The sequence below is a fragment of the Perognathus longimembris genome, chromosome 8 (assembly GCF_023159225.1).
Source record: "Perognathus longimembris pacificus isolate PPM17 chromosome 8, ASM2315922v1, whole genome shotgun sequence".
NCBI classification, from domain to species: Eukaryota; Metazoa; Chordata; class Mammalia; order Rodentia; family Heteromyidae; genus Perognathus; species Perognathus longimembris.
Window position 1 is genome coordinate 20130273 of NC_063168.1, and position 27793 is coordinate 20158065.

General features: G+C 44.7%; 1 protein-coding gene across 3 annotated transcripts in view; it reads right to left on the reverse strand.

Moving 5' to 3' along the window:
- Nucleotides 1–3801: 3801 nt before the first annotated feature.
- The window catches only part of Sertad2 (SERTA domain containing 2), a 110778-nt gene continuing 86786 nt past the window's right edge, over nt 3802–27793 (reverse strand). For 2 of the 3 annotated variants that reach the window (XM_048352619.1, XM_048352620.1), the window contains exon 3: nt 3802–8964. In XM_048352619.1, the coding sequence (XP_048208576.1) occupies nt 8010–8960 (951 nt within the window). In that variant the 5' untranslated portion in view covers nt 8961–8964 and the 3' untranslated portion in view covers nt 3802–8009. Of the gene's footprint in view, nt 8965–25245; nt 25534–27793 lie in introns of those variants that run through there. The other variant, XM_048352618.1, reaches the window with a different exon arrangement.

Genomic DNA, 27793 nt, shown 5'->3' on the forward strand with positions numbered 1-27793 from the left:
ATGTATCCTAACTACTCAAGATACTGAAATCTGAGAACCAAGATTCAAAGCCAGTTGGGGGAGGAAAGCCCATGGACTCTTATCTCCAATACCACCAAGAAGCCAAAAGTGGCAGCACGGCTCAAGTGGTAGAGCACTAGCCTTGAATGAAAATGCTGAGGGAGAGCTGAAGACTCTGGGTTGAAGGTACATATACAGAACTTATGAAGGCTGGAGTGGTAGAGTGCTTGCCCAGTGTACATGAAGTCCTGGCTCCATCTCAGCCTTGGAGAGAGGGGCGAGGGGAGGGAAGGGGAGGGGAGGGGAAGGGAATGATACAGAGGGAGAGGATGGAAAAGGAAGGGAAGGGAAGGGGGGGAAGAGAGGGAAGGGAGGGGAGGGAGGGAAGAAAGGGGAGGGAGAGACATACAAGAGACACTGAGGCCTCAATCTCAGCTTTGCCATTTGTCTTTAAATGGGACATTTAGGAAGTTGCTTAACCTCTCTGGGCCTAGACTCAGTTCTCTGTAAAGCGCAGATGGTAAGATAAACACCAGGGAGCTAAGAGGGAGTAAACACACGTCGCCACACTGTGTGGAGCCCTGTGAGCCCCAGTAAGTGGTACCCCAGGGATGATTGCCTTTGATTTGGGAAACAGTTGTCCAAGAGGAACAAAAGGATGTTAAATGCAAAGATTGAAGAGGCAGTGGGGAGGCTGGGATCCCACTTTGCCACACAAGAATGGGGCACAGCATTCTAAGGGAATAGCAGATCCCCCCATGAAGACAAGCTTGGTATGAGCAAGTTCCTCATTGCTCTCACCAAACACGCTTTCAGGACCAAGCTCTCCCAGTTTTGTGTTCAGGTCTTGCCCACTGTCGTGTAAGCTACAGCCAACATCATGGGTTTCTTTCTAGTCCTAGAAACTTTTCTGGGTGCTCTACATATACTGACTTATTATATACTGACTAGCATCCCCTGGAGATATGCTGTTATACCAGGATATTCAAATTTGGGCATTCCCTGTGCAGAGCCATGTTAAACCCAGAAACTATGAATAAACTGTTTGCTTTAGGCAATCACCACCTACCTCTCTCTTTGGTTCTTGAGCTCTCTGAACATATCTCCTGCTGTGTAGTTTTCTGGACTGCTCTGCCCCCACTCCCCCTGAATTCCCATATGGTTACTGTTTTCCAAGTCAATCAAAACCTTGAGCTTGTCCTATCTATGGTGAGACAGTGGTTCACGCCTGTAATCCTAGCTACTCAGGAGGCTGAGATCTGAGGATCTCAGTTCAAAGCCAGCCCAGGCAGAAAAGTCCATGAGACTCTTATCTCCAGTAAACCACTCAGAAAACAAGTGGCACTGTGTCTCAAGTGGTTGAGTGCTAGAAGAGCTCTGGGACAGCATCCAGACTGAGTGTCTAAGCCCCACAACCAACAACAACAACAAAAACAAAAGGGGTTGGCAACATTTGTAGAAGGCCATATAGCAAATATTTTTGACTTTGAGGCCTTCATGGTTCTAATTCTACAACTCAGTTCTGCCAGTATGGCAGATACCAGTCCTAAGTGATATACAGATAGGCAAGCATGACTCTGTTGAGAATCACCTACTTAGAAGAAATTGGCCAGAGGGTTGCAATGTTCTGAACTGTGGCAAAGAGGAACAATCACATTTATTTATTTATTTATTTATTTGTTTATTTATTTATTTATTTATTTTGCTGGGGCTTGAACTCAGGACCTGAGCACTGTCTCTGACTTCTTTTTGCTCAAGGCTAGCACTCTGCCACTTGAGCCATAGCACCACTTCTGGTTGTTTTCTATATATGTGGTGCTGAGGAATCAAAGCCAGGGCTTCATGTATTTGAGGCAAGCACTCTACCACGAGGCCATATTCCCAGCCCCAAGGGCTGCTGTTTTAATAACCACAGAAAGTGGCAGGAGAAAGTTCACAGGTAAGCTGATGGCATGGAGGACTGCACTAAGTGCACCTGCAACATTAGTTTTGACTGAGGGATGTGGAGGCAAGTTCATGGAGAGGTACAAGCTCAGCCTTGAAGAAGAGGGCACTACAGCAAAAGGGGGAAGGCACCCAGGAGGTGCTGTTGTGTAGTGGGCACAGGGCTCCTGCAAGGGGAGGAATCCTCCCTCTCCCACCCCAGCCCTGCTGGGTCCTGTGTTCTCTCATTCCAGAGAAGGATGAACAGCAGGCATCTGTGCCTGGAGTTTGCTGAACTAAAAGAACATGCCAGGCAGAGTCCCAGGCAGGAGAGGTGGGGCGTAACATCACAAACAACTTTTATTGTACTGCCAATATTTTCAAAAGAGTTTTAGGGGCTAATAGCTGAATCTTGTCCTCCTAAGCACAGAAGCTGAATGGTTTTCCAAAGTTGCATCAATAATTAATAGTTGAGGGTTATAATCCTCGATGGAGCCACTCTGTTGAGGACTCTCATTTCTAGCTGCCTAGTGAGGTAGCCACTGGACACATGAAGGGGTTGTTCTTCTGCCGGCCCTCCCCCGCCCCCTCACCCCACCCCAGCCCCTGAGGTAGTTTGCTAGCGTTGCTGTGACAAAGGGCCTAACTTGGGAGGCCACAGAAAACTCACTTTTCTGGAAGCTAGAAGTCCAAGATTGGAGTGACAGCAGGGCACTTTGAAGACTGAGGAAAGACTGTCAGGCCTCTCCCCTAGCTTCCAGCAGCATGTGGCCACCTCTGACACTCCTTGACTTGTAGAAGCACTAGCCTGATCTTTGCCTCCGTTTGCATATTCTATTTCCCATGTGCAGGTCTGCTTGCATTCAAACTTTTTATAAGCACAGTCAGTGATTGTGGCTGGGTGCTGGTGGCTCATGCCTGTAATCCTAGCTACGCAGAAGTCTTGGATCTGAGGATCAGTTTGAGCTAACGTGAGCAAGAAAATCTGTGAGGATCTTATCTCCAATTAGCTACCAAAAGCACTTGAGCTGTGGCTCTAGTGGTAGAGTACCAGTCTTGAACCAAGGATCTAAGGGAGAGTTCCCAGGCCCTGAGAGTTCAGGCCCCAGTACTAGTGCACACACAGAATGCTAGCTGTATTGGACCAGGGCCCACATAACCTCATTTTAACAGATTACCTCTGCAATGTCCCATTTTGAGGTACTCAAACACAATTCAGGCAAAAACCCCCACCCCTCACCACATTACATTCCACTGAATGCCTAGAACCCTCTCCTTTCTTTTCAAACCCTGCCATATCCAGCTCTGTCCCCATACCAGCTACCGTGGTTCAGAGTTGTGGGCCAGGGAGCCTAGATCCCAGGCCTCCATCCAAGGTGATCCAGGAACCCCCTCCTCTAGCTCTCAAAAAAGGCAGAGGGCCCTGGGGCTCTGTCCGAGGCAACTACAAGCAGTCACGAAAGGGCTGGTGTTTCAGCACACCACACCAGTGTTGAGTTGGAAGCAGGTACAGCAGCAGAGACAACAAAGGCAGGAGGCATGGGCTGGAAAAGTGGTGGGTGTGGGAAAGAGGCAGCAGAAAGGACAAAGAGTCTAGAACCTGGGGATAGACCTGGTGTGTGGACATCTAGGCTGAAAATGGGGAGGTTGAGATACCAGTCGGTGGGGGTTTGGCCCCATGGGTAAGGTGACAAATGCTGACAGATACTGAATCCCAGGAGAAGGCAGAGACTGAGTATGGGACATGCGTACCTCTCAGGAAAGCAAGCAGTATGCCTGATGGAGGCGCTGTGGGCGGTGCTGGGACAACCCAGGCAGAGGGCCTAAAAAGGAGGTCGTGCTTAGGTCAGAAGAAAAACTGCAAACACACCTCTCTCGTCTTTTAACTGTTTATTGCATAATATAAAACTACAAAAGTAAGACTGCTCATTTCCATGTACATTTAATCTGTTCAATTGTTTAGATTACAGCCCGAACCTACATTGAACACAGCCCTCTGGGTTCCGATGTGACATCTGTAATATTGCATAGAAAAGGCACAGCTCTCAGGTCTGTGGGGAAAGGTCACACCTCCTTTTGACAAAAAGCCTTCCTCAAAACCCATGCACCAAACATATGACTATGTACATCTTTTGCAAAATCTCAGTTGTTTGCACATGTGGACTGTACTTCTCTTCTAAACTTATTCCCAAGAGAAAGTCCAAAACTTTTATTGGCTTTGACTCCAACAATTTTTGATCCCAGCTAATTTTCCAGAATCATTTAGACTCATTCTTGGAAGCATTGAAAATAATTGTACACAAGCAGGACGCGCGTATACCTCGCTGCCATCCAGAGGCGGGGTAGTTACGAAGGTATCCATTTACAGTTACAGGTTAAATATGCTCTTTTGGATATCGCCAGAAAATGTAGAAAGGTCCAGTTTGTAACAGCAAGGTTTGGAAATTAAGACAACTCATACAGAGTAGACTAACGGTCACCGCACAAAGTGGAGTCTCTCTTTTTTATATCTGTCCTTTAAGAAGGCTGCCCTTGTGGCATTCATACTTCATTGTTTACCACAAAGGTAGTTAATAAATTTAAACTTTAAAAATGATCTGTAAGTTGATACTTTGGCTCTTTGGAGCTTATTCAGTTAACAAAGTTTCCTTGATTACCCCCAGGGTGGTTGGAGCACTCCTCCAAAGGGTGATGGTGATAAAAGCTGAATTGGGTGAAGACCACTCCAGGGGTGGAGGAGGCTCTGCCACCCCCACCCTGTGCTAAGAGTGTGGGTGCCCGTGTGGCTCCCCTTGGTCAGTAAGAGAAGGTGCTACTAAGAAAATTTTAAAAAATATTAACCCTTTGATGCTTGATTTTCTTAAAAATTTGGAGGTATTAAAACATTCCTCATCCATACCCCTTTTGCATATTTCAAATAGACCCATATTAGAGATGAGAGTAATAATGAATGTGGACTGTGCATTCAATGAGACCCAGGGGGCTTGGTAAACCCCCCCATTTCATAAAAATTTACATTTCTATGAGAGAATACATTCCCCTACCATACATTCTGCACATGTTACCATCCAGATGTTGCTAGAGCTCCACAGTAAAATAAATATATTTACACAGGAAAAAAATAAATAACTTATGGGAAAAAAATCACTTCAAATTCAAAGCTCCTAGGATTCTGCTCTCATCTTGTCACTTCATTGCACATCACTGTCAATGGTTGTCTTCTCCCAGCCTAGCCCAGCCCATCTCTCTTAAGCTGCCTGCCTGGCTCTGGATGTGACACGATGTCTTTGTGAAGAGAGGCACTGCTGCCGGGCGGCATCTGGAAGCACAGCCCACACTAGAACTGGGACGTGGAGATTCCACCCTGCTCCAACTCTTCTCTGCTGGGACGGCACGAAGTCAAAATAGGACAGAAAGACAAGTGGAATACTTGATGGCTTTGCTCTCTGAAAATGGGCTAGTTCCCCATGTATGTCTTACTAAACTCTGAGCATCACAAAATTTACAGCAAGGGTATCAGTTGAAAAGCACTTGCCTGCTGCAGTTGGGGGTTTTGTTTTGATTTAGAGTCCGAGAACCAAGTTTGGGCAATGCTTCTCTGTGCTTATTTGAACTGCTGCCTAACATATGGGATTTGTTTAAACACCCAGCTTGCTAATCCAAGGAAAGTACAGTTGTTTTAAGTTACTGTAAATTAGTTTTTGACAATGGCAAATCAACTGCTTTCTCTCCTGTAATTGTTGGGTCTAATCAACACTATTGGATCTGTGCATGTACGGAGATGTATGCAGCATGTGGGCAGTTCACAGGGTACTCCAGTTCTACAAGGCAGATTTGTTCTCTACAAGAAAGGGAAGCTCTTAAAACAAACAGGCACAGTGACATAGAAGCACCTACAACAACCCTTACCTTAATCGCATGGTCCCTGGTCCTACAGCAAAGGAAATGCCACATGTGTAGCAGTAAGAGGTGTCTGCAGGGAGGTTACTTGTAAGAGAACGAGTGCAGTTTCTCACTGCTCTACTTGTGTTGATAATTCATCTTTAAAACACATTCAAATAAGGAAAAGTACAAAGATTTAATCATATCACTCATGCATCCTGTTTAGATGAGCAGTTCCTTCATCACAAATGTATTTGCTTTGCCATGTGCATTAGAAAAATAAAACTATGGCTTGTTTAAAGTGCCATTTATAAAGTTGTCTTTTTTTTCAATTGGCCAGAAAGACCCAATTTCATCCATGGCAAGAAGTGAGCAGAATTGGTGACTGAATATTGACAAATGACCAACAACAAAGACAACAACAACGACGACGACGACAAAACAAAATCCCATAATTTAAAATTTTTAAATAAATATAAAAGTTATTCCTAAAGAAGCCATCTGCATAACAATATAGGTTGTAACCTGCACTCAACAGCTAATGTACCATTGGAAGAAAGAGAAAAACTAAAACAAAAAGGCCATAAACAATTTCAGCAACAAGCATGATACATTGCAAAAATGTTTGAAAATTAAATGTACACCACTAGGAATAAAAAACTACTTCTTAAGGGTGTCTTGGGGGGTGGGGGGGGGAGGCAGAAGAGGAGGAGAAACATGCATAGACATTCCCATCTGTGTATTTGGGTATAACAGCCTTGAAGAGTGTAGTTAAATCGGCAGTTGATTAAAGAAAGCAACCAGACTGGAGTTCTGACATAAGGAGACAGAGTCCAGGTTCTAGAGTCACAAAACTGGAAGAGTGAATCCCGGGCCGGCCGAGGTGAGCTGAGCTCACTGTGATGATCATAAAGATGCCATGTGCAGCTCTTAGCAACAGGGAACAAAGGCTCTGGGGAAGGGACACTGGAAAAGGCAATTTAGCAACATGATGGATGCCTTGTGGGGAGAATTTCTTCTTCTAGGAGCCCGAAGGATTGCAACAGAGCTCAGCTCCAGGGAGAACTTGGTTGCTTTTCATAAAATGTTGTTACATAAAATTTTGCGTTCATCATAAAAACTATGCCAAAAAAGGAAAGATTTGGGTTTTCATTAGAAAAATAATTATAATTGAAAGAGCAAACTTGGCATAAATAGACACTTTTAAGTAAGATGATAGCCTTTCTTCAGAAAAAGGAGCTAAGGAGACCATCACCACTTCAACACCATCTCCCGCCAACTGCTTAATACAAGTTTGATGAGCAGACATGGCTCTGGCTTTGAAAGTCACAGTACTGGCGGGCAGTAGTGCCAAGGGACCCGTGCCTGTGAAATTGGGGTGTGAGATCTATCACCTGGCCCTTTCTTAAAGCGCTGTGTGTATGTGGGGCATGTGTGTTTGCATTTGGGGACATCAACTGCAGAATGATTTGATCCAAATTTCTCTTGCACCATACACATAGAAAACATTACAACTCTATAAAAGTACAAGTGCAACTTGTACATCTGAAGTTTGCAGGAACTATGTGAGCAAATCCTATCAAAATAGCTATTTCATATGTATAAACAGCATTTGTTTTTAGAAAAACAATATCATAAACTGCAGAATCTGTACAAAAATATAAAATAAATTTGGGCAGCAGTTTTCTAAACAGCCATGTAAATGCAACACTTACGAGGAGTAGTTAATGCCTCTAAAAAGGCTGAATTGCCAAGTCAACCTATACAGGGCAAAAATGCCAGAAAAGGTACAGATTATCTAAATAATATATATATATCTTTTTTTACCTCTTGCAATAAAACTTATAGAAAAAATAGACAAATATGCACATGCAATGTACAGCTTTTCCACCTTACTCCTTGTGCTTCACCTGAACTGTGTCTTTCAACATTAGCAACATTGTGTTCAAATGTATTCTTTCCTATACCAGAGGAGTAGGTCTGAGGAACCACTCCCAAGCACACTGAAAGTGGTCATACTCTGGTCATACTCCGATGAAGGCACTCCGACTCTGCTCAAAGCAAAAACTAGTGTGATCCTTGTGTAAAATTTTCATTTTCTCTGAAAAAAGGCAAGCAAGGGTGCATGCACAGTGCGGAGAACTGTCAAGGTTGTGGGGACGCTCACAGGGTCTGGGTGGGCATGATCTCTGGGTGCCCGGGTCTTAGGACCCAACGAGCACCTCCATGATGTGATCCAGCTCTGTGAGGTCCATTTTGAAAGGCTGACTCGGGGTGACGGGCTGACTGCTGTAAGGAGCCAGAGTCTTGAGGAGGTCATCGGCTGACACAGGGGCCATTTTTGAGGCCGTCCCTGACGCGGATGTACAGGGGTCAAAATCATACATGGACGTGTCAATGTCAGCAAACAAGATGTCGTCCAGGGTCAAGTCTGTCAGGAAACCCGTGGAGGTTGTTATTTCAAAATTCCCAGGCAGAGAGTCCATCAGTTTGGGGTCATCTGTGCGGCTCTCCTGGGGCCCTTCGGGTTTCTGGATGCTGGGCTCACTAGAGGTCCCTTTCAAGCTGTCAGTCGCTGCTGTGGCGGCGGCGGCCTCTGTGGAGGTAGATGTGGGACAGAGTTCTTCGATCTCATCCAAGGCAGATGAGAAGCTGTCCTTTTCTGGTGGGAGGGCTGCAGGGGGGAGTCTAGTAGGAGCTGCAGGCTGCATAGCCTGGGAAGTGCAAAAAGTGTCATCATCCTCCTCAAGCAGTGAGGCAGGGGTGAGGCAGGCCTCCAGGGGCGTAGTGCTTCCGAGGTCACAGGGGTGAGCAGGAGCAGAGGAGAGGTGGCTGAAGGCAGGTGGGGCCTCCCGGTAGCTGTCACTCAGCGAGTCGCTGGGTGGAGAGGAAGGGGTGAACATAGGCCTCAGGCTGCCTTCTTGCTTGAGTTCCTCCTGGATCCGCCTCAACATGTTGTTAATTAAAACAGTCTTTTGCAAGCTGGGCTCTGTCAGGGGCCTGTGGTTGTACAGTTTCATAAGGGAAATGTTGAAGATAGTCTGGCGCTGTAAGGTGTAAGACACCTTGGATGGGCCATCAGAGGGAGACACGATTTTGCCTTCCAGCCCATCTTCATGCTCATCAAACTTCCGCTTTCCTCCTTTACCCAACATATATCTGCAAGGGAGAAAGCAGGAAATGGAATGAGTCACACGAACGCTTGTTTCTACCATAAAAAAGACACTGAGTAGGTCAGAGCTTAGACTTTAGTTTCTTGCTCAAATATTTAGAAGAGCCGAAATGAATTTATTGGGAGAAGACCTTTGAGAAGAGAGAACTGGGAAATCTACTCTCATATGCCTGTGGAACAATTTTTATCACTAGGTAGTCTGGCAAATGTGTTTCTTGAAAAATGTGTACGACCCAGACAAGTTAGGCGTTGCCATGGAAACTGTGATTTTGACTTTCTCAGCTCATGTGATTGTGCTCGCATGCCTAACATTATCATGCAGGTTCAATTTCCCTCCCCCAAATAGACTTATTTTTAAAGCTTAAGAAACCACAATGTCATGACCTAAACAGACACAGGTGTCATAAATTACAGCTTGAACACATCTTGAACAATTAAAAGAACTATACAATGTTGGTGGAACCAAGTGTGCTTTCCAAACGCTTTTTCCTTCCTCATTATGCACAGTGCCTTCCTGCCTGTTGGGTGACATGCGGTGAAGCACTTGGCCTCTGCTAAATGACCACCGAGACCGAGCTGCCACTGCTTTTCATCCTTGCACAGTGGAGGAATGCATGCTTCCCGGCCTAAGTTTCTCCTTGGCACCATTTCACTTGCACACAGACATGTCTGAATGCAACTGCCTTAAGTTTAAAAGCAATTTGCTGGTTAGAAGCACTGCTGTTTGGGTACTTGAGACATTTCATAACGAAGTACCTACTGTGGCTCTAGAAATACATAAGTATTTCAAAGGAACAAGGATCCTATTATCTCAGAACTCAGAATTGGATAATGAGCTGAATTTTTGGCTGGTTGCCACCTTCTAGATGGTAACCCTTCCAACTCTCTAGGGCCACACAATCATCACCTCCTTAAACCAAGTCACTGTCCAAACAGAAAGTTCTTGAGGCCAGCAGCCTCGGTCTCACAGACCTCTCTTTCTAATCATTTAATACAGAATGTTCTCCTGCCATCTAGACCAAGAGGCACAGTTCTAATTAAGCCAGGCCTGTGCCTACTCCCACACTCTACAGCACTCTACCGGACACGTGCTAATCCTCTCCAAACAAGACTTACTCCTGTGACATCTCTGTAGACATACAATTGCTTGGTGGTTATCCAGTTTTTCTTCTAAACGCTATTTATCTTTCACTAGCCTGCTCCAGCTGGCTGATAGGCCTCTGTGATTCCTTCGTTAGCTCACTCCACATCTACGTGGCCTCAGCACTCTGCCAGGTCCAAGAGGGAGACTCACATGACTACAGTCTGGTTTCTCAGAAGCTGGTCAACTCCTAGACTGCATCAGCCTTTTGAATTCTGAGTCCTAAAGATAAAACTAGCAGAACTTCCGCTACTTTTTTCTAAAGGCCATGCTATCCATCAAGCATTCATTCAAGGGCCCACAGTGCTTGGCACACAATCCCACGAGGGGTGACTGACTTCTGCTGCCCTGGTATGTATCCAGATGGGAGAGATAAAGACAGCTACAACCTGTCCAACTCAGCTTCAGTTTGAGATTTGTTCATGCTGACAAAGAATGTGGAGCTATGTGTATGAGACATCCCCCCTCCTTTTGTAAGCATTCACAAAATGGCTGCCAATCACTTAGGATCCAAGACCAGGCCTAACATTAACTTGTTCAAGACAAGGAAGGCTAACAGTAACAACTGGCTTCTCTAACACTTCACATGATAGATACAGTTCCTACTGTTTGGGGCTATAAGTATCATTTGGTATCTACTTTACATAGGACATTTCCTGTGTGAATCAAATATCTGTGCTCATTTACACTCGAGGATGAACAGGAGTGGAGGTGGTTTCATTTCACTCTGCAGAACACTTTCTACTTCATACATCAGAAGCGAAAGCAGACAACTGAGTTTTGAAACACATACTGCATTCACAATTATACTATTTGTATTTGCTTACAATTTGGGCACTTAAACACTTCCCCCCAAAACTCACTTTAGCCAAAACCTTGTACTTGCACTTAATTCTCATATACAGTTTTTATCTGATCTATGGTATGTTATATAGTAATCAAGCCAACACACTTAAGTGTTTATGTGGGTATGCAGATATAGACATGCACACTCTAGAACAGTGCTTCTTAAAGTGTAGGCCCCAGGTGGGGCCAATCTGCAACTACTTCTAGTACAGGATGAGGATAAGAACGTGCACATGCGTGCACACGCATACAAACACACACACACACAGTATTATTTAGAAACTTTCATGCCAAAATTATAAAGCAATTGTATGTCTCCAACAGAAAAACAGAAGCCTGCTACATCTTTGTATTTTTAACTTTTCTTTAGTAGTGATTTTTCTGTTTGGCTGGAGTCTGTGAAGGATTAGGTAAAAAAAAAAAACCCAAAATGGTCCAACACCATATAAAGTTGGAGAAACAGTGTCCCCAAATGTAAACCAAAATACAACTCAAAACAAATAGGGAGAGCTCATTGCCCCTCTGAATTTTTACTTGTTTTCTAGAGGAAAGGTAGTCTTAGGTAAAAGGGTGTAGAATCTTAGATCATAGTATGGAACTGGATTTTTTTTTTTAATGTCTTGTTTCCAAGAAAACAGTATTATTCCTTCCTCCTTCCCTCCCTTCCCCCTTTCCTCCCTTCCCTCCCACCTTCCCTTCTCCTCTCTCACTTAGACCGTCTTGTTATGTTTGTTACTACAGAAGAGCAATACTGTGCCTTGCTTTCAGTAGTTTTCCAATACATTTCTCTAGAAATAATCAGTTTATAAACTCACTTATTTAAAGTGTCCACGCCATGTGGTTCTGCATATTTCAACAAGATCTACGAGATACTTTCAGAGAGATCTCAAAGAGAGAACTACCTGTTTTCCAATTAGAAGATCCAGCTGATGAGAATGGTGTGATGATCCTAATGGTTTAGGAAAAGCCTGTTAAGACATCTGAGTGGAAGGGGAAGGGAGAGGTACCCTCTAAGCAAACCTGCCAGCAGGAACAGATGCAGAAATGAAATCTTATACATTGTGTACATATAAACCGACATATTGAATTGAAGCCTCTTTGTGCAACTATTTTTTTAAAAGTAAATTTATTTTTTTAAAAAGAAATCAAACCTTGGATCCTTTCCAAATGTCAAAGTTTTCATTTGTTCTGTACTGAGGCAAAGTGGCCCCATACCTAGTGAAACTGCAAAATGCATACAACCCTGAGTTTCAATACTAACACTGGCTAAAGCATTATAGAAAGGAATAAAAATGTAACAGAATCACCTCTCTTCTATGCCTTCATTTAAAAGTGAAGTTTTCCTAAACTTTGCTTAACATATCATACTAACATCACCAGTAGCCTGGTTGGAAGAGACAGGGTTTTGAGAACTCACAGAACTCTCACTCTCAAGCCTTTGTATAACAGCATCCTCCTTAAGCAGGGCATAATTAAAGGGGGAAAAGAACACGAGACACAAGAACCAAAGGCAAAAAGCCAAGCACGTGGGCCCCTCCTGGCCTCTGCCTGGCTCAGGCTGGCCAAGGCCAGGGTGGCCAGCTCCTTAGAAGACTATTTCTCCTCAGGCACTCAGAAAAATTAACAATAGCTCTTTAAGCACTGTTGGAGAGGCACGTGACCTTTCAAAAGGCCTCACTAGCAGCAGCTTGCAGAAGAAGAAGTAGCAGGAGCTCATTAAGGGCTTCCCAGGGAACAGTAGGGAATGGGCTTCCCCTAAGCTGTAGATAGTGGACTCTGGAGTTCACCCAAATGAGGATCTAGAGGACGTGGGGCTATGATACCCCATGTTGTTTCCTCTCTTGGCTTTGGAAAAACCAAACCCAAAGATCATGTCTTCTAGCCAAGGTTGCAGATAAAAGATTCAGATTGTAAACTTCTGCCCTGGGTTGAAGACCTCACCCCCAAGCAGAATCAGATGGGTATTCCTTCTCTCTTGGTCCAGTCTAAGGGCTTCAACTGACCAGATACCACTGGCTCATACATTGTAACCCTAGCTACTCAAGAGGCTGAGATGTGAGAATCACAATTTGAAGCCATCCCAGTAAAGTTTGTGAGACTCATCTTCAATTAGCCACCCAAAAGCCCAAAGTAGAGCTGTGGCTCAAGTGGTAGCATACTAGCCCTGAGCAAATGCTCAGGGACAGAGTCCAGGCCCTAAGCGCAAGCCCCAGGACCAGCACAAAAAATAGGGAGGGAGGGGCTGAAATGGACCACAGCTACTTTCCTATTTAATATTCACTGACTCTTCTTTATAAGGTTTGAGATAAAACACCCTCCTTCTCTAATGAATTGGTAGGAAGCAAATTCCTAGCATTCTGTATTTTAACAGCTGCCCACCCCCAAGGAAAGCACTGCAACTGCAAGTCGGGGCATCAGATGTAGTAGGCAAGTACTCTACCACTGATCTACACCCGGAGACCTGTTAGTATTTGAAAAAATAGAATTGAGCAACCACTAACTCTAGCAACTAAATTTTAAAGAACAAAATTCATTGGTAGAAAATAAGTAAAAACTCTTCTGGGAAGATTAGTGCTGAATAAAAAAAAACAACTATACACCAGACCTGGCCTGACAATTGTGAAGCTTTTCATTAAAAAGGACCCGCTTCTCAAAAGCTATAATCTGTTCTGGCAGATGTTCAAAAGTAACAAATGTCATAGGAGTTCCCCCAGAAGACAAAGGAAGGCCAGGAGACTGACTGACTGACCTATTCACAGTTCTGTACCTCCTGATTCTGAGTAGCTCCTACTGGAGGGAATGGAAGAGATCACTGTGACCTGGGGTGCTCAAGGGACAGCATGGGAAACAGGCTTGGATTTTAGGTAGGGTTGTGTCTTAATGTTTATTTTCCAATTTCAGACAGTGAGACCCTTGAGGTCATGGACTGGTGTTGTGTGTGTGTGTGTGTGTGTGTGTGTGTGTGTAACTACTGAGCCTGAGGGCCTGAGAGAGGCAGAATGTGGCCAAGAAAGCTCTAGCACTCTCTGGCAGCCTTTCTCATTTATCCTCCCACTCATATTTGGGCAAGTAGAGGTCTCACCTGAGAGGCCTGTTAAATATACATTGCAGTTTTGACTGGAGATCAAATATCTGCATTTTTATTACATTTCTAAGTCACCTAGGTCTGGAGATGTCATCACCCTAAGTTCCTCCTTTACCATTAGGCCATTTCATATTTAAGCTCAAGAACGTCTTTTATCAGTTAATCTTGACTCTGAATGTCTTCTTATTCATAGCTACCTAAGCAAGTAGAACCATGTCTGTAATGACAACTGACAAGTGATACTGTTGTGTGTGCAAGTGCATGTGCACACACGCAATCATGCCAGGACGAGGCCTTGAAGAGCCTTGAACTCTCGTTCAGCTTTTTCACCTATAGTGTTCTACTGCTGGAGCCAGGCCTTAAGTTTCAGCTTTTTGCCAAAGTGTCTCATGGATTTGGTTCTCTGGGCTGGTTTCTGTGTTCCTCAGCATTCAGACTCCTGACTAGCTAGGATTATAGACATGAGCCACTGGCTCCCAGCTTGTCTATCTTTTCAGTAGTTGGGTACATGCTATGTTGTCCAGGCTGGACTTGAACTTCTGGGCTCAAGTGATCCTCTTGCCTCAGCTTCCAGAGAAGCTTTGATTACAGGCACTCATCACTGTACCTGGCTTTTCAAGTGATTAAAAAAAACAAAAACAAAAACACTCTACACGCAGAATTAAGATGTCTTAAATGAATGACAAAGTCAGTTTCCCAGAATGAAACATCAGATCCTACTGGCCCAAGGGTCCCCACGTGATTCTTCTTATGCTCTAGAGTGGATGCCTGAGGCTTCATGCCCAAACTTCAAGAAGAAACTAAAACAGTACCTGTGTTAAAAGGGCAACATTACACTGCTTTTACTTTGAAAGCTTTTAGGGGGGGAAAAAAGATGGAGCAAATAAAAAAAGTTGCTTCTAATTCAGTATTTCAATTATTTAAAAGCTATGCCTTTTACAAATATTTTTAAAATCACCACCTTTAATGTTATTTGAACTGTCAAAATAAATTATGTTTGTAAGGGATGATTATGAAATATGTTCCCAAACTACCATTTTTGTCATCCTACCACCATCCAAACCCATTGTTTTCACCTGCAGGCTAGCTTCAGCCCAGAGCCACAGGACGCCCCTCTCAGAAGGGGCTCCAACGGCGTAGCCCTCCTCAGCTCATTGAGGATTAGTTTTCTGACTGCCAGACAAAAGAAGTAAAATTTTGCACTGTGTTTTAACTCAATTCATCCCAAACAATTGTCATGTCATCAGCCAGACAGAGGGAAAGCCCTCTACTGCTGACAGACGTTTCTACTCCTAACCCAGAGAAAGAGAACTAGTGTTATAACAAGGACTTAAGCGGGGGTACAAATCTGTCAGTTAATTTCTGGAGAGAAGAAATGGCTAGAGAAAGACTGACTGCACTCACAATCAAAGTGGCCCCAGTGAACATGGAGTGAATGGGGGCACACAGTCCTTTGGCTGGGGTAGGGTGAATTATCTGCAACTGCAAGAGGGATGCATGTTAACATCCAGGTTGGGTCAGGATGGACAGAGCATCTGAAACTGTCAAGAAATACCTTGAGGTCCACTTGGTTTGTCTCATACACATTTTAAGTGCTTGGTCAAATTTCCTTTTGGGTTAGTAATTAACTAGAAACTCAGAATTTTCCCTGTTTAGGAAGGATATATATAGCAGGTTCCACAATGAAGTGGCATGTTATCTCAAATGTCAGTTATAAGACACAACTAATCTGTGGCATCTGCAGTTGGGTCAGAGAAGTTACTAGCATGGCATGTGGCCCTGGGCAGCTCGTGGTGGTCTCTGCCACATCCCTAATCTCTTCAGCGGTCCAATATGACCATGAGGGTGACCACGGAGGCTGGAGTCCAGCAGTACAAATACTGCCACTGAAAACCAAGTGGAGAAAAACACACATTCTTTGTTTCTGCTGTAACAGTGCAGAACAAAGGAAAGCTCCTGGCAAAATTACTTGTGCTACAGACTTCTAAGATCAAAAGAAGATGGCTCAAGGCTGGGCTAAAAATTCTATTGAGACAATTTCTAAAACACAGACTATTCTCATTTCTCCTAACTTCATCCACTTTTGAGGTGGTTCGGTTGGACAGCCTTTGTGTGACAGGAGAACATTCCCACCAGTTCAGTTGCCAGGAGGCTTGAGCCTGCTCTGCAGACCATGATCACTCAGTGACACAGCAGCTTCCCAGGAAGGGAGGGAAAACACGCCTCCATGGGGGAACCACTTTGCTTGCAAATTCTACACACTTCAGATATTACAACTTCGAAAAATACACTAGGCCAAGAAATCTGATGATGTCTTAAGTTTTAAACCCCATCTCTCCCTTCCCAAACCCCCAGCAAACAACAACAAAACATAAATCCCTAAAAGAAAGACCTCCCCCTAAAAAGCAGGTGGTAGTTAGGAGGCAGGCAAGATCAGAAAGGGAAGTTACAGAAAAGGAAGCTAGAGAAACAGGCCAGACTAGGCTGGGCCTCCTCCGAGGCCTGCAGGGCCTCCAAGCACCAGGCACCGTGGCTGGGAGAGCACCGACTGTCCCCCTCTAGGAGGGTGCCCGACGTGTGGTCATGGTATCTGCACCAAAAGGTACACACTTCGGCCCCCACTATCACTGTCTCTGGCCCACGAGAGTGACAGCAACAGACATAAGTCTGCCATTTACAGACAAACCAAGGACTTAAAAGACAGTAGCACCAGTGACAAACCCCTAAAGCTGACAGGATCGGGAAGGTTTTTGTTTGTTGTTGTTGTTGTGTTTTAAACCAAAGCCCATCCAGAGCTTCCAAGGTCCCCGCAGTAACATCCATGCTAATTGGTAAGTAAGACAAAGCCTCCCCTAACAAATCAGCAATGTAATTATAAAGCCAGTCACTAGATCCAGCCAGTTCCCCAAGCTCAGAGAGGCTGACTGTAACCTGACACCAGGCTGACTGCAATGCCTCCACCAGGCACAGGCCGGCAGCTCTCGGCCAGCCAGCACCCCACAAGCTCCTGCCCTCAGGGACCACTGAAGCAAGCGTCCATCTCCTCCCAGCCTTCCTGACCAAGACCCCAGACCTAGAGAAAGGCCAGGAGGCCAACCTCCAAGTAAATTTAAAGAAACAATTTTTACCAGGTGAGGTTGTCTTCCAATGTCCACATTTTAACAAATTGGGATTTTTTTTCATGTTTCTATTATATTGACAATAATTTCTAATGCTGGTCGTTTGTCAAACATATTTTCTCCTAGAAAAAGACAAAGAATTAAAAAAAATGACAATTCACCAATTAGTAAACAAGAACTGAATTATGGAAGGAAATGTAGAATAAAGACAAATAGATACAATAACTTCTGGCCTTGTTAGTAAACATCTGGGAGGAAAAATGTTTTTTTTAGGACATATATGTCAAGTAGTATAAAATGTTGCTAATATCCTGGCTTAGTGGTTTCAGCCAGCTGGGAATTTTAGTTGTAATCCTCAAACCTAATGAAGTTAAGGACACCAGTCACATTCTAGGGATGATGGAAGTGCTAACAATTCCTCAGTTTTACCTAACACTTCTGGATTAAGAGCAAGTGAAAGGTTGAGGAGAATTAATAGTTTCTTAAGTTTCACAAAAATCTTCTCCACGATCTGAAGCCTGAAGTTAGCATACAAGACAATACAAAACAGGCCACAAGGATGAAACAAGATCAACACAAAAAGTCAGTTCCTTTTGAAGCAGGGTGACAGGTACAAGTATAAGGCTCTGCGTTTGGTTATGTCTGGAATTTTCCATAACCAAAAAAAAAAAAAAGCTTAAAAACACAATAGGTTAATATGTATTTTTAAAATTCTACAAGTATAAAAAAATCAAATAAGTAGAGCAAATTATATACATCTGTGATGAAAACTGTTACATTAACTCCATAGGGGTTTTTATACAGAAGAAAGCTACTAACACTCTGTAAACAAGCATGCCCAGTACAAGTTGGAAGCCTGTAAACTATGAGAGATGGCATGCCAAATACTGCCACAAGGGGGCATAGCAAAACAACAAGGCACCCTAAAGTCAGCAGCTCCACTGCAATTAATACCAACCAAATACCCTCAAAATATACACATTTCCAAAAACCGTTTCCAAACTCAGGTATCCACAGGACAATGCTAAAGCAAGCTGGGAGGCTAGCCAAGCCCAAATTAAATTATATTATGCTGTGGTTCAATCTCTGAAGCACTGTATTGGAAAGGTTACTGACTGTATATAAGTAACACTGATGTTTCAAAAAACCATGGTTCAGACCTCTGGATGATTCTGGAAGAAAGAACAAACGTCGAGGGACAAGGTAACAAACAGTACAAGAAATGTATCCAACGCCTAACGTATGAAACTGTAACCTCTCTGTACATCAGTTTGATAATAAAAATTTGAAGAAAAAAAAAAGAAAGAACAAACGTACAAAACCCAATGTAAATCCAAGTCATGATGTGTGTACTTGGAGAAAATCAGCAGTTCAGATTTCCAGTGGGGGTTCAAATGTAAACTCCTAGCCACACAATGAATCCCCCACGTATACCACTAAGAATTTTACTAGTATAGAAGCCTTCATAATCTTATTGCTTCTTAATAACAGTAAATTACCTTTGGACTGTATAGATACTGTTTCAGGCAGTTCTTTGTGAAAACCCTTCATAAAGATCTTGGGAAGGAGCCATTTAATTGTACAATGTAATGTTGTTAATCTTAGAGATAATGAAGCAAAGGTACTGTGTAACCACTTGCTGGAATTCTTTCCAGTCAAATTACAAGTTCAGATTATATGACAGTGAAGGATCAATACTAATATTTCTAACAGATGGACTAATATCCATTTTTTCCACTTGAAAATCAGTAACTATATTGATAATTATTGTTATAATTATTTGGTAGCAGGAATACCTCTTGAGCATCATGAATGTAGAGCCTCATTAACAACAGGGTAGGAGTAATCCTCCGGTGTGGCCACCCCCTCCCCCAGTGCAGGGTGCCAGTAAAGTTCAGCCAGCCTCTGAACCACCCCCCCCCATTCCCGTGCACAATGAAAATATTTTTAGAGAGTATTTATAATTGCTTGCATGGGATTCTGGTCTCAACTCTCCTGTAGTATCTTTTCCCCATAGATACCTTGTTTTTCCTTCACACTAGAGACCCTTAATAAACAATGTCAAGGGAAAATAAAGAAGACTTAGGGTAGACACCAAGAGCTTTGACAGCTCTTCTTTTTTTTTTTTTTTTTAAAGAGGCTTACCAGATATATAAGACGGACAAAATAAAATAGAAAAATATAAATTTTAGACCAATTCTGTAAAGAAAAAAAAAAATCTTGGTCTGTTAGCCAACTACTCTCCACTGACTAAAAACTAAGGAGGAGTAAAACACTAAGCATGTTACCTCTGAAAGTGCTTTTATGGAAATGACTTAAAAGTTAAAGACTAAAAACTCATGATGCAGGCTGAGGAAACTGAGGAGACTGAGGCAGGAGGATCTTGATTTTGATACCTGCTTGGGCTACACAGAGAATTGTAGTCCATCCAGCCTTGGCTATTGAGGACCGACCTTGTGGAGGGAATAAAATTAAGAAAAGCAAGAGAAGAAAGTAAGTAAAGAAAAAGAAAAAGGAAAGAAGGCAAGGATGAATTAATCATGTTTTCAAATTTGAAATGGCCTACTAATAGGAAAAGTCTTAAAATAGTCCTCACAAATACGGCATGAATTTTCTCTCTCAACATCCACAAAGAGTCTAAAGAAGAAAACTAAAAAATGTTATTTCTTTACTTATCTACTAAGACTAAATGTTGTATGGTATGGCCTAAATCTGGAGGCCTTGAGAGGCAGATAGCACATTTCTACAACATGACATGCATGACATATGGGTACAAAAATGTGAGGCATAGGATAAAAAAATATGCTTCAGAGTCATGGAAAATAAGGAAGTAACTATTCTAACGTATAAATATGTGTTCTGTGAAAGTAACCTACAGATTCACAATGTTTGTTCTAGTTGCCTTTAAGAATCAGGCTAGTTTGGTTTTATGAAGACAATTTAATTTTGATATCATATACTTAAGTAATTCACACACTCGGAAAAGGGCAATGAGGATACAACCTAAACTTGAGTGCACTGAAACTTTCTAAACACAGCAGTCTTTTCTTTTTTAACCCTACTTTTGGCTGTTTCAAAATAAAATACATTTCTCCTTCCCTAGGACTTCTGAGTATTGATAATGACTCACTAAACTTTAAGCAAAGTCAATCAGTTAAATACACTCAAAAACAGCCAAAGCACCACACTAAATGTACTAGTTACTTCTAAGTAACTAAATGTACTAGTTACTTCTAAAATACATCTTAATGTTTATATTTTAACCACTTTCATGCATCTTTACAGAAAGGTTTTTCCTAACCCTCCCAGCTGAGCACCCTCAACTTCTCTGGTAGCTTTAGAGGAAGCAGGGGTCACTCCACAACTATAGTCAGACAGCTAAGAATTGCTGCCAAGTGAAAATACATTTTATATTTCTGGACACACTACCCCCCCAATACCTGTGTTTAAAAAACTGTACAACACTGGCCTCACACACATACACACTCATATGTCTGTGGTCATCAGCATCTTTCACACACATTCGTGTAAATACAGATGCATGTATTGTTTGGGGCTGGAGTGTTATCAATTGATAGGCTTGTTTGCCCAATAGCGTGTGTGATGCCGTGGGTTTGATCTCTAGCACTGAAGAAAAATCTTAAAATAATAACAATAAACTGTTTAGAAAGACCATTACCAAGTTCCTGACAGAGAAGAAGAGTAAACATGCTGCTGCTTCTGCTGCAGTATATATCACCCAAATTCCTCTGCCAGATCAGTTTTGTAAAACACCATGGAAGACAAAGCACACACAGAACAGCTATGAAGATACGCCCCCCCCCCCAAAAAAAAACCCAGAAATCTGAAAAGCCAATCTGTATCAACTGTAGCCACCCACAGAAGATCAGTTTTAAGCAGTGTGCTGCCTCATTATTTGTGTGAAAACCTTTTCTGGAGTAGAGACGACCTTGGGACTTTCAGATTCAGAGTCTAACTTGGGCAATGCTTCTCAGAGGGTGGGGTATCCAGCAGGCCTGCTCCAAGCCCTGGCGTGGCCTGGAATGATAAGCAGCCAGCTAGAGAAGAGGAGAGCAAAGCAAAGGGCTAAAGGTTGGTGTGCAGCAGGGGACTCTTGATTATTGAATTTGTGTGACTGCAGCAGAGTCAAGGGTACATTACTTTTGTTCAGCATGTTCACAGCCCACTGCAGTCGTATGTACATGTACATATACACCCCCTCCTGCCCAAGCATACATATACCGTGAAAAAGAATTCCTTCCCCTTCGTTATTCTAAGCAAAACTACAGAATAAAATTGCTTCGGTCAGCTGGTTCTTTTTAGTTAACCACCTATGAAGGTTTCTAAAAAGGAGAAAGAAAAAGCTGAGAATCAATTAGTAACCCTGAAAAACTACAAGTGCTTTGCAAAGTGACAAAAAGATAGTAATGCAGACATGAATGAGTTTTAAGTGCTTACGTTTGCTGCTACCTGGAGTTACTAGAGAAACAAAGCTGCCTTTGGGCACCTCAAACTAGTCAGACCTGCTGTAGCAGTTGCACAGCCCGCTGCTCATCTGTCCTCAGCCCCCTCCTGCCAGCCCCCACCCCCACATCGGTCCACACATTCAGTCCACTTGCCACAGTGCTGCCAGGGCGCGCGCACACACGGCAGTTCTGTAGTCCCAGCCACACAGTGCACAAGGAGAGGAGACCAGAGCAGACTCCATTCAGGACTGAAACACAGCAATGGGGGTAGAATACTAGGTGATCCTGGTTTCTTACAGATTTCATCAAGCGGTGGTGTGCTGACTCCAGTGAATCCTGGCAGGTACTTCCAATCAAGTTCCAAGGAGGAACAGAAGGTCCTGAGAGGAAACAAATGAGTCTTCCCAACTTTAGGAACCCTCAGACCACAGAGAACCAAAGTTCCCAAAGGGTGTTTGCATGGTCTGCGTGTAGTGCTTGCTGAAGTTAAAAGTTCCTTATCTGGTTTATCTGATTAAAAATCATGTATGTTAAAAGACATCATAATGGTTTTTTATTTAGGAATATTAACTTGTACATATTCCAAATCAAGATTTTAGAGAGAAACATGTTTTTGTTTATATCATCATCTTCAAGGAAAAAAATAACAACAACAAAGCATCTATTTATTAGCCAGAATAGGAATGTCGTCTTACTGGGCTGACATATGCCATTCACACATTCATACAAAGAATGAACTGCTATGCAGTGCTAATGGAGAAAGACACAGCTCTACACAATGAATGATGGACGCTCCAGGGGACAGTTCTGTTCATAAGGGTTCCCAGCATCTGCACACAGGCCACAAGTTTGCCTTTAGTTCCAACTGCACTGACCATTAAAGACAAGTATTTTTCCTTTTTAAAGCAAACCAACTTTGGTTAGTTGTTATGCCTTCAAAAGCTTAAAGACCAAATTAAATATCCACATGCTTCTTAAACAACAGTCACAGCTTGTGGGTTTGTCAATTAATGGGTAATTATTAATAGTAGGCAGAAATTATCTGATTTTTTTGGTCTATGCAGCACTTTTAATTTTCATGTTCTGCTTGTTGCAATTATTTAATGGCAAGACATCGGAGGGCTGATATTACCCTTACTGCGAAGCCATTTTCCCTTAAACTGGAGCTTGTCCTCTGCTGTCTTCAGCATACACCTGATCTTTGGACTCAGTAATCAGAGACACCTCCCCCCACCCCCAAGAAACTCCTGCAACCAGAGCTGCCTCCTAAACCACAACCAAGACAATAAGTATGAAATTTCTATAGGCAAAAAGTTTTAAAAAGCCTCCTAAATACTGTATTTATCCTGCCGCATCTGTATACAATATTGACAAAGTAGTCTTGATTCTGATAGTAATAAACGTAAAGTTCCTATTTTTACTAGCGCTTTTAACAACCACAGTAAAAGAAACCTAAAAATTTCTGCAGTAGTAACATTGGCAACTGGAGTGCAAAATATATTCTGACTGAAGATACAGGTGTGTGTGACTGCTACTGGATCACTGCTTAAAAATAGTGGCTACTAATGGCCACACATAAATTTGAATGAACTTTAGAATATCAAGATATAAGCTTTGCTATATGCCCATTATTAATAGTAATTTAGTGTATAACAACTGGAATGTATGTATATAAATATAAATATACACATACTGATCTATAATCATTTCAAGAGTTCTAATGAGGGCAATTTAACAAACAGGAGTGTAAAGATTTTCTAAATCTGAGTTAAAAATCCTTCTCTTGGTTTTTTAATGGAAGCTAGCCTGAGCAGCTGCTATCTAAGAGGCTACAACAATCGTCTGGTAGTAAAACTGACCCTAGCCCACCTCCTGTACATTTGGTGGGCACTATAAAATGTTAGCCCTTTCTTCAACTTGTCAAAATGTAGTGGGAGATAGAACTGTAGAGGTTTTTTTTTAATCCTAAGAGTTGTCACTTAAGAACAGTTATGCACATTTTAACTGGGAGAAAGAGGTAAAATATTGTTTTAAAGAGCTCCTAACTTGATGCACAACAGGAACAATTTTATACTAACATATAATGCCATTAAGTAAGTCCATAAAGCTAAGGGAAAACTAAACATTTGTCTCAAAGCTTTTTAAATGAAGAAAGTAATAAAATGAACAGGAAAGGAGGGATACACAGACAAAATATTCCTGCCTGAGTCAGGAGTTGGGATGTTGGAATGGTTATTTTTTTCATCCGGAAGCGCGCTCTGTCAGAAGAGCCTGTAGGGGGGAGGGGGCCCAGGAGCTGCTGGGAAGCCTGCGGCTCTCGGGCGGACTCCCTCCAGGGTTCCAGTGGAGTCAGAGCCCACCTCACTCTAGTCAGGTCCTCAGACACAAAAAGCAGCTATGACCACTTAGGGCCCTCAGTCGACTTACTACTAACGCCAACTTTCAGACTCTAAACACACGCTAGAAACATTTCTTCACATTGTGAAATCAAAAGGCATATCTCATGAACAAAGCTTGAAAACATTTTCTCTCTTGCTTAAGGCCAACTGGGGGGGGGGGGGCTGCCCAGTCCGACTCAAAGGAAAGCTGCCCTGGCCTGAGGATGGACGTCTCTCCCGGCTGACGGACAGCCCTTCCCCATTCAGTGCCCGTAAAAACTTTCTACCTTCCGAAACCACCCAGCTGGCAAGCAAGAAAGCTCCACGGCACACCGTGTCCCAAGTTTTTGTGAAACCTGAAACTCAACCCTCATCTCAGTCCATTACTACTACTTCTGCTGAAGGTAAGATGATTCAGAACTAGGGGGGAATAAATAAGCTGGGTTCCGGATTCCCTGCGGAAGCCCCGGCCGTCTGAAGGCAGCCCCCGTCTCAATGGGACAAAGTCGAGGGCTCGGGGCAGCTGGCGCCCCGCAGCCCCCTCCCGCGCCCCGTCCCAGGCGGTTACCACCACGATGACTTGTACATTTCTCATTTAAAACCCAAAGAAACGCCTGAGTTTGAAAAACGTTCGGATCCCAAATCGATTCTGATGGGCGCGGACGAAAAGAGGATGGAAAGGGATGTTTTAACTGAGAAAACACCGGGAAACGCAAAAACACAATGTACCAAGTTGGGAGGCAAACCCCGCCACGGAACTCAAAAGTGAAGTAGCCCCCGTGCCAGCAATCCGAGCCTTAAAAAAAAAAAAGTCTCACTCGTTCACAGCAACACAAGCGTCACCACACACACACACACACACACACGCACACGCACACACACACACAGCTGTAAAGGCGACGACGGCTCCGGGCTCCCTCCGCCCCACCTCCCGGCACCCACCAGCTGCCGACCCTCTCCAGATCCCGGCCGGCGGCCGCCCGCTCCGCGCCCTTCCCCCGCGATCTGCCGGCGGACGCGGGGGTCGCGGCCTCGGCCCCGGGGTCCGCGGGCGCAGGGCCGGGCGGCGGGTGGGAGCGCGGCTCCCGGTACCTGCTTCAGCCGGGAGCCCTCGTCCGGACGCCCGGCCCTTCCTCCGTCCAGCGGGCTCCCCCAGCCCCCGGCCGGTTCCCCGCCCCCCCGGGAGCCCCGCGCACCCGAGGACCCCCTCTGCCCGGCGCGGGGAGAACTTACCACATGCAGCTCCACCTGGGAACTAGAGCATCCGGAGGGGTTTCCGCCCACTCCTCAGCTATGCCCGCTCCATGCGGGGTGCCCGCCGCGGGGCCCGAGGGTGGCGCCGGGGAGCAGGCGGGAGGCGAGCCCCAACCTAAGACTCGGCTGTCCTCGGCCCGCGCGCCGGGAGCATTATACAATGGTGGAGGCGGCACAGCGGCGGCGAGGAGGAAGCGGGAGGCGGGCGGCGGGGGCGCCCGAGCCAGCGGCAGCTCGTGCTCCGGCACTCACCGTGCAGGAGTGACGTGCGGCCCGCGAGCCTCCCGCGAGCTCCGGCCCGGCCCGCAGGCCCCGCCCCGCAGGCCCCGCCCCGCTCGGCGCCCCGCCCCGCCCCGGCTCCCCCACCGCCTGCCTCCCCCCCCCCCCCCGGCCCCGGCGGCGGTCCCGGGAGGCGAGATAAACGCTGGGCCCCGCCGCGGCCGCCGACGAGCAGGAAGGGGCCGGCGGAGCGCCAGGCGCCGCCCCGAGCTCACCCGCGGGCCGGCGCGCGCGTCCTCTCCGTGCCCGGTGGGGAAGTGGCACGGAGGAGGGGAGCGAGGAGCAGGGCCCCGGCCAGCGCAAATACCCCACACCCGGGGGAACAGGCGAACGAGGCGGCGCCGGTGACAAAGGCGGCGGCGGCGGCGGGAGCGGCGCGCGAACAGCCCGCGGAGTCGCGCGACCGCAAATATGACCGGCATCTGAGCTATTCGGCAGCTCGGGGCCCGTCCGCGGGGCGGGCAGGGTCCCCGCGGGGGCCGGGGCGGGGATCCGCCCCGAGGGGCTGCCGTCCGGCCGGGTGGCAGAGTGCGGGCTCCAGCTGGCGCTGGGCGCCGAAAGAAAGCCCCCTGCCCTCTCCGCACGCCGCTCGCCGTGGATCGCCGAGCAAGCAGTACTTTCCGCTCACTTGCGTCTTCCGTGGAGCAGCTCCGGCCGTCAGGCGGAGGGAAGCCGGGCTTGGCGACGCCGGAGCGGGGGGGGGGGGGGGTGTCCCAGGCGCCCGCCCTCAGCCCCCGAGTTCCACGCCGCGGGGAGCCTGTCCCTCCCCCAGGAAAGCTTATGCTTGAACTACTCACATGTAGCAGGGGGATTTACATGGTATGCAGCCAGCCGGCCTGTGTGTGTGTCTAAATGGTTCGAATTTAAGAGCACTAGGAAAAGAGGCCAGGGAGATAGACAACTCAACTGCAAAATTCACCACTAAAATTACATGGATATCCAGTGTAAAGATGGTACCAAAGTAATTCAGGCACCTTCAAATTTTGGCTGCCACCCCAATCAATAATTTCTTCCTAGATTACCGCTTAATGCTCAACTCTGCTGGTTGTATTTAAGGCTAATAAAGCTTTAAGACCCAACATAAAGGTGATTATAAGTGGTTAATATCAAGACAACTGTTATGTAATGATTTGTTATCAAATTGGTGATCTTACTGAAATTAAACGAGCTAAAATGGTAGAGGAGACAGTGCCTAAATTGCATGTTTAAGGGAAATAGAAAAAAGGTTTGTTTTTACCAAACCTTATAAAGATGTTTCCTTAGATATGATCAGTGCCAAAAGCTAAGTATTTGTGGACATGTTTGGTAAGATGCATTATAACACAGAGGTTTGAAGCAGGGCCCTGGACCCTCTGTAGGTCTTGCAGAATCTATGCCTGAATGGCACAGCATTCAGACATTTTGCTTGGGAGCCAAGATACTTTTCAGTTCCAGAGTTCTGTATTTCAGAGACGACACACAGTTTTCTAACCACCCACTCACTTATACTTTCAGTGCTCACTTTAAGGAAAAGCCATTGAAAATAGAAGCTACAATAATCTTTTCCTGTGATATCTTTGTAGGAGGCCAAAGGCATTAACTCTGTTGAATTTAAAATAATTCATGAATTGGAGCTAGCAGAACAACTTGCAGAAATTTTTGGATACTTGGAGATTTTCTAGAAAATGGCTTCCCAAATGCAGTATTCCTATACTAAAGAAAATAATTAAAACCAAAATGGCATTTTCCCCCATCTTTAGAGTGGACACACAATTCATTGAAGTCTATGTTCTGGGCATGCTCAGAAAAGGTTTGTGTTCTTAGGAAAGCAACCTGAATTCTGATATGAAATGTTTTCCACCTCTTTATATTTTTGGAGGCTGCAATATCTTATCAACACACATGTTATATACATTACATCTCCCACTTTTTAGAATCTGGCATCTTTGACCCAGAAGTCAAAGCATGAAGAAGTAGCTTCAACTGCTGCCAATGTGGTCCAACACCAGGTGGCTAACCTTGCCCTCCTCCTCCTCTCCTCCTCCTCCTCCTCTCCAAGCTGAGTCACACAGGCCAGCACAGCAATCCCTGCCCAGCCCTGGAAATTCAAGCCTATGAATATAAAGAAAGGCCCTCCCTGTATTTCCAAAATCATGCAGTGGCATGATTAAAAAAAAAAAAAAAAGGAAGGAAAGAGGAAGGAAGGAAGTTACTTAAATCTGATTTTCACTTTAAAATAGCCCTACTCTTGGGACTAGGAATGTGGCCT